General features: G+C 49.7%; 1 protein-coding gene across 2 annotated transcripts in view; it reads left to right on the forward strand.

The window, feature by feature from the left end:
• LOC104512120 (casein kinase II subunit alpha) overlaps positions 1 to 6,514 on the forward strand; it is a 9,652-nt gene extending 3,138 nt beyond the window's left edge. The window contains exons 5-12 of one of the 2 annotated variants that reach the window (XM_010154976.1): positions 316 to 375; positions 1,032 to 1,115; positions 1,228 to 1,338; positions 2,108 to 2,209; positions 3,119 to 3,219; positions 4,016 to 4,164; positions 5,629 to 5,715; positions 6,206 to 6,514. In XM_010154976.1, coding sequence (XP_010153278.1) covers positions 316 to 375; positions 1,032 to 1,115; positions 1,228 to 1,338; positions 2,108 to 2,209; positions 3,119 to 3,219; positions 4,016 to 4,164; positions 5,629 to 5,715; positions 6,206 to 6,321 — 810 coding nt within the window. In that variant the 3' untranslated portion in view covers positions 6,322 to 6,514. Of the gene's footprint in view, positions 1 to 315; positions 376 to 1,031; positions 1,116 to 1,227; positions 1,339 to 2,107; positions 2,210 to 3,118; positions 3,220 to 4,015; positions 4,165 to 5,628; positions 5,749 to 6,205 lie in introns of both variants that reach the window. The other variant, XM_010154975.1, reaches the window with a different exon arrangement.
• The last annotated feature ends 100 nt before the right edge of the window (positions 6,515 to 6,614 follow it).

A 6,614-nucleotide genomic window follows, 5' to 3' on the forward strand; every position in this document is an offset into this window, starting at 1 on the left:
GCTGTGCAGCACCATCTGGAATAGCATGGATGTCGCAGAGCACCCTCGGTCTCTGAGACCCAGGCTGCCAGCATAACGCCTCGTGCGAGGGAGTTAGTGACAGGATGCAGAATGTACTGGGTGAGCAGAGTGGGGAGTAAACTGTGTGTGAGCTTCGTGAGGGGAGAGGAGCAGACTGACCGGAGCTGGGGGTGGGATCAGATGGCTTTGGAGAAGCGCAGCAGCAGAGAACAGGGCTGGGTCCCTCTGGCTTGGCAGGGATGGGGTGTTTTTCTTGGGTGTCGAACACTGATGCGATGTGCTTGTTTCCCACAGCAATTATACCAGACTTTAACAGATTATGATATTCGATTCTACATGTATGAGATTTTGAAGGTACGTTGGTGTTTTCTCTCTCAGGGGTTTATTTCTAGGATGTACACTCAGCTAATCCTGGAGACATGGTTATCATGTCACTCAGGGGTGAAGCAAAGAGCCTGTGGAAGAATTGGGTAGAAATATATATCGAGTCGGTATCAGCTGATCAGCTTTGTTTCTGCAACAAACTCTAGTCCTTTTTGTGAGGATAGCGGAGTATTTGGGTACACTGAGATAACTTAGGATCCTAAATCAAAAATACTGTAGCCTCTGAAAACAGAAAATGGTGAGCTGTTACTGGCTGGGTTTGTGCCCTCATGTGATGTCAGTGAAATGGATTTGTCCATTCTTCTGAAACTAATATTTTCTTGGGAATCTTGTGAAGGGGAGATTTGTTTGATCAACAGTGCCTAGTAACTCTGCCCTTAGGGACTCTGAAATTCCATTTTTATGAGGAAGTACATGAGGCGAAGTCAAAACACTTCTGCTGCTGGGACCTCCCTTTGCGAGGGGGTTCCAGAGGGGTTTGCTGTGGTCCGTGAGTCTGCTCCCGGATCTGACACTGGACAGTGAAGTTTTGATGCCTAGTTAGACTCGGTGTATGTGGAAACGCTTCTGAATAGGGCTGAACTCGATTCTCCTGACTCCAGCACCTGTTTCTTTGTCACGTACAGGCTCTAGATTACTGCCATAGCATGGGAATCATGCACCGAGATGTCAAACCTCACAACGTGATGATTGACCATGAGCACAGAAAGGTAACGACGTGTAAATGAAGCTTCAGACTATCCTTGCCTGAGGTGAGGTTCAGCCAGAGCAGAGCTGGAGCAGCCCTTGAGCCTTTTCTTCTCTGTTCTCTACCGTTTCTAGCTTAGACTAATAGACTGGGGTTTGGCTGAATTCTATCACCCCGGCCAAGAGTACAATGTCAGAGTGGCTTCCAGATATTTCAAAGGACCTGAACTTCTTGTAGATTATCAGGTAAGAATTCCCAGGATTTATCATTTTATATAGAAACTCTGTGCCATTTCAAGGTAGTACACCAGAAATTCAGACACCCATAGACCTGCAGCTAAAGACAGCCCATTGTAAAACATATAGGGGAAAGCTGTGGCTCATAAAGCCACGGAGTTAAAGAAAGGAATGAGCGGTCTCAGAACCATCATCATGGATCTTGAAATACAAGTCTGATATTTTTTTAGCAAGGCTGCGTTTGCAGAAAGGTATTGGGATGAAAGAAAGCCCTTGTGGGAGTAGCTACGACTGCAGAATGTCTAAATTAAGCTGTAAAAACGCCCCCTTATCTGATGGCAGTTTGCGTTACGGAAATGCTGGGGGCTGAAGTGGCAGCGTTATGGGTGGCTTTCGGATCGTGCCGGTTCTGGATGAAGGCACGGCCTCGCCTCCCGGGTACCTTGTGCAGTCAACTCCTCCTGTGGCTTGTGGTCCTCCCCTTCTCAACATGGTGATTGGTAACATCGAAATCTGCAGTGAAAATAGAAAAAGGTCTTTAATATCTTTATGGGCAAGGATGGAAGTAAGATACTGGCTGTTCTGCTAACTGCCTGTCCCAGTCTGAGTGACTGGAACGTGGAGCTGAACCAGATCATGGTGATGAAGATACTTCAGTCTGTTCCCAGTACAATGTGGCCATGTTGGTCTCACTGGAGGGAGGGGGGAGCCTGGTAGTATTGGGAGTCTGTTCTGCTTAATTCATTAGAAATTAAATTGTCCTTCTGGTTTTGTACAGATGTATGATTACAGTCTGGATATGTGGAGCTTGGGTTGCATGTTGGCTAGTATGATATTCCGAAAGGAGCCATTTTTCCATGGCCATGACAACTATGATCAGGTGAGAGCTGGGCACGTATGATCTCTTAGCACATTCAGGGTTTCCTGCTTCCACTTCTGTCGAGGGCTCTGAGAAAAGTGATGCATTTCTCTAACGGCTTCTTTGCTCTGTTTGAAGCCACGTTCCTTCTCTCACATGTGCAAGAATGTCTAACCCATCAGATAGAAATAGAGCTGTAGTGCTTTGTATTTATCAGCTCCTCAGTAGGTATCTGGAAAAAGTTAGAGCAATATTAAGGCTTAAGGGTTATATCTTTAACTATTGCTATAATAATATACAACTTCTATTAAGGTTGATATTGTTTGGCATAGCTACATGTTCTGGTACGTAGGTGGACTGTTACCAAGATGGTTATGTGGAAAGCTCCTGCCACTACCCACCCTCCCTCCCCTCCGTATAGAACCTGTGAATTTGGTACAGTTTTATGCAGAATCTGAAGTCTCTGGTATCTCACCTTTAAGCCAAAACTGAAACCTTTAACCTGGGCTCTGCACCTGAGCTCATGTGCAGACATCCAAGAACAGTGACCTGTTCTCAGGCGTTCGTTCTGGAGCCCCCAGGGTGGCACTTCACCCTTCATGGGCAAATTCCAGAGTTCCTGCTTTCTGACCAGTTATCCTTGCCTTCCCACTCTGTTGGGCTTGAATATTTCCTTGCTGCAAAGGAGTTAATGTTGCAAGATCTCGAGTTTTAGTGATGGTGGGGTAGCAGCTCCCTCCTGGCTGCCTTGGCTTCCCAAGTACTGACTGCGTGGGGGCACTGCTGCCAGGGAAGTCCGAGCCACGAGGTGACCCAGTGGCCACCGAGACGAGGCTCAAGCTCCCAAGGGAAGGTGCTGCTGCGTCTGCGCGCTGGCTCTGGCATTATCGTACCGTCACAGGAGTGACTTCCCTTTCTGTTTGTTCCCAGCTGGTGAGGATAGCCAAGGTGCTGGGAACAGAAGATCTCTATGACTACATTGACAAATACAACATTGAACTGGATCCACGTTTCAATGACATCCTGGGCAGGTGGGCCAAGATCCGGAGCAGCTCCTAAGCTCTCGGGAGACCCAGACAGCTACTGCTTTGTCACCAGACCTTGAAGTAAACAAAAACTTAGCCCAATGGGAGAAATCTGAGCCAAGATTCTTGAGAACTGTCACTTTGTGCCTTTGATCCCTTTTGTCAGTGCTTCCCTTGGTCCTTTTATCAGTAAATGGACTTGAGGAGAGATTTTTAAATGTCATCTAGGTAATAAATGAACTGTCAGTGCGTAAAGCATGAAGGGCAAATGCTCTCCTCAGTACTCTGGGGAAAAAGCCCAAACAGTGTTTCTCAGAATTACGGTGCAGAACAGCAGTTGCTGCTTAAGGTGGCCTTTATATGTTTTCTTTCCTCACGGAGTTACTTGGTGTAACACATACCAAAACTACAAAGAACTGATGTTGGGGGTGTCAGGGAAGAGCAGAACCTGGGATTTTGGGCTCGTGGATCCATTCTGAACGTGAGCCCTCACGCTGTCCAGGGCTGTGGTGGGTGTGCTGCCGCGTGGAGACCCAGCCTACTGCTGCGTGGGGCTCTGGAATGGCTCAGCCCCTCTCGGAGACAGACATTTACCGCAGTCCGTGCTCTGTAAAACAGTGCAGTTGGGCACTGATGCCCTCTGCCTAGGCGGATTGGGGTACCACGTGTATTGCTAGCGTCAGTGCTAGCAGTATCCTCAGCCCACATCCCAAACACACCCTCATACTAGCTGCTGTGGAGAAAATTAACTCTATTGCCGCTCAAACCACCACATTTGGGTATCTTTGGTTTTTTCCTACAGACACTCCCGTAAGCGATGGGAGCGCTTTGTTCACAGTGAGAACCAACATCTGGTGAGCCCAGAAGCTCTGGATTTCTTAGACAAGCTGTTGCGATATGATCACCAGTCACGACTCACAGCGAGAGAAGCCATGGAACACCCCTACTTCTGTAAGTAGCAGCTGCTGTCGACACCTGCTGTCCAAAGAGGAGTCCCTCTGCCTCCGGGAAATCTCTGTTCCAGGGGGTTGTGCCGATAGAAGCGAAGAACGGGAGCGTAAGCAACCTGGTCTTACGTTTTTGTAATAAGCCCGGCCAGATAATTGGGCTGGAGCTGAGGCTGTTTGTCTCTGGTGGATGAAGTGGCCCACTGCCACCCGCACCCGCGTGGAAGCAGCGTTACACGCCCATGTCGGGCCACTGAATCAGCAGCGCCGTGTTAAAGCAGCTTGGGTGCCACAGCCGTGCTAATTTCGGCACGTGTCCAGGCCCAGGGATTCCCGTGTTTTGGTAAAACCGGGCAACTCTGGTTTGCTGAGGAACAGGCCCTCGTAACTCCGTCTGTTGCCAAACGTACCTTCGCAAATGCGCTCCTCAGGTCTTGGTTTTGCAAGCAAAACTGCAACTTCAGCTGGTAAACGTTTTTAAACTTGCCGTTTTTCCCAAATCTCGATATTTAGGTTTTTAAAACAGCTGTGACAATGCCAAATAATGTGTATTTGCTGATTTAGTCTTGTTTTCTTCTTGCTGCTGAAGGGGCCTGTATAATTAACAGGCCGTGGGGCTCTGTTACGCCTGTGGCAGACGTTCACGTGAAGTGTTTTACGGGTAGGAGCATTAGTAAAGCAGGAAGCTTGGAATGTGGGAGTTGGACAAGCAGCGAAACGAAGGGGTGTCCAGGCAGAGATACAGGCTGTACTGCGCTCAGCATGAGGAAGGGCAAATTGAAAACTCCCTCGCCTTCAGTAGGCTCGGGAGGCCGGAGGGGGGGGTGCCTGTTCAGCTGTTATTTACCTGCAGCTGCAAACAGGGAGTGAGCGAGTGATTTGGTGACGTCTTGCAGAACACAGCGAGCTCTGATGACACCCACGACAGCTCACAGGCTGCTCTGGGACGTGTATAGCAACGTGACACGATTGTAATTGGTGATAATCTTCCCGCTTGCTACACCCGTTCCCTGGGTTTGGCTTTATGCAGCTAGGCAGTTGGCTAGCATGGAATCACAGAATCACAGAATGGCCAGCTAGGCAGTTGGCTAGCACAGAAAGGAGATACCTTCACCTTCTGCTGTCAAGCAGTCCTGTGAACTCCAAAACGTGTCACTTCGGCGACGTTTTCACTGATCACGTTACCTTGGTGCCTTCTTGGGTGCTGAGATACCTTCACCTTCTGCCGTCAGGCAGTCTTGTGAACTCCAAAACGCGTTACTTCGGCGACGTTTTCACTGATCGTGTTACCTTGGTGCCTTCTTGGGTGCTTCCCAGTGGATTTGGGGGAAACTCCTGCGTCCCGGTCGCCGACGGTTGATGTGCTTTGACGTAGCTTGCCGGGGCTGAGCACAGCGGTCGCGAGCGGTTGGTGTGCTTCGGCTGCCGTCTGGCAACACAGCACCTAAGGATAGTCTGCTCTTCCTAGATCCCATCGTGAAAGACCAAGCTCGGATGGGCTCATCCAACATGCCGGGTGGCAGCACTCCTGTCAGCAGTGCGAGTATGATGTCAGGTCAGTTCCGTTCTTGCCTCTCCCTGCTGCCTGGTGGTTTAAAGCGTTTCTACGTGCTGCGGGGATGGGAGGACGCGGGAGGGCGAGTCCTGCACGTGGGGCGTTAGGTCACCTCCTGGGACCGATGACGAGGGCAGGGAGGGCTCTGAAGAAGAGGGTGGGAGGGGGTGATAAATAAGGCCTCGCTGCAGCCTGACCTGCTTTTCTGGTCCTGTTCTAAAAAGTGCTTTGCAGCTGGATTTCTTGGCAGCAGTTTGAAGCACAGCGATCCTGCCGTACATCTGCCCATCAGTGACACTTGCGTGGAAATCTGAGCTCTTCCAGAGGCTGCGGAGAGCAGTAACAGATCTTTAATCTCAGCTTATTTTGGCAGCTCTGACAGTGTGACAAGACAGCAGCGAACTGACCTGCAGAAGCACCCGTTCAGAAGCTGAGCTGTCCCGGATGCACTGGTCTCCCTCTAATTCCTGCTTCCTTGTCTCTGTTCCAGGGATTTCTTCAGTGCCAACACCTTCACCCCTTGGACCTCTAGCAGGCTCGCCCGTCATTTCTGCCGCCACCACTCTGGGGATGCCGGTTCCAGCTGCTGCAGGCGCTCAGCAGTAGTGATGGGCTCGGTCTCCTGCTGCCTGAGCTGAGTCAGGTGGGGAAGAGGTTTCCCCCTCCACCTCTCCTCAGGACGCAGCTCGTGCCTGGCAGGGGAAGGGAGGGGATGAACGCTTTGGAGGCACCGTGTCTGAACTGTTGCTTGTGGATTTATAGTAGTTCAGTCATTATATACAAAATTATTATAGGCTGATTTTTCTTTTTTTACTTGAACTTTTCGTAACTCAGGGGATTCCCTGAAAATACCTACAGATGGAATATTTCTCGGACAGTTGTTTTGGTTTTTTTTTTTT

Source organism: Eurypyga helias, unplaced genomic scaffold, assembly GCF_000690775.1.
Source record: "Eurypyga helias isolate BGI_N326 unplaced genomic scaffold, ASM69077v1 scaffold23137, whole genome shotgun sequence".
Taxonomy (NCBI): Eukaryota; Metazoa; Chordata; class Aves; order Eurypygiformes; family Eurypygidae; genus Eurypyga; species Eurypyga helias.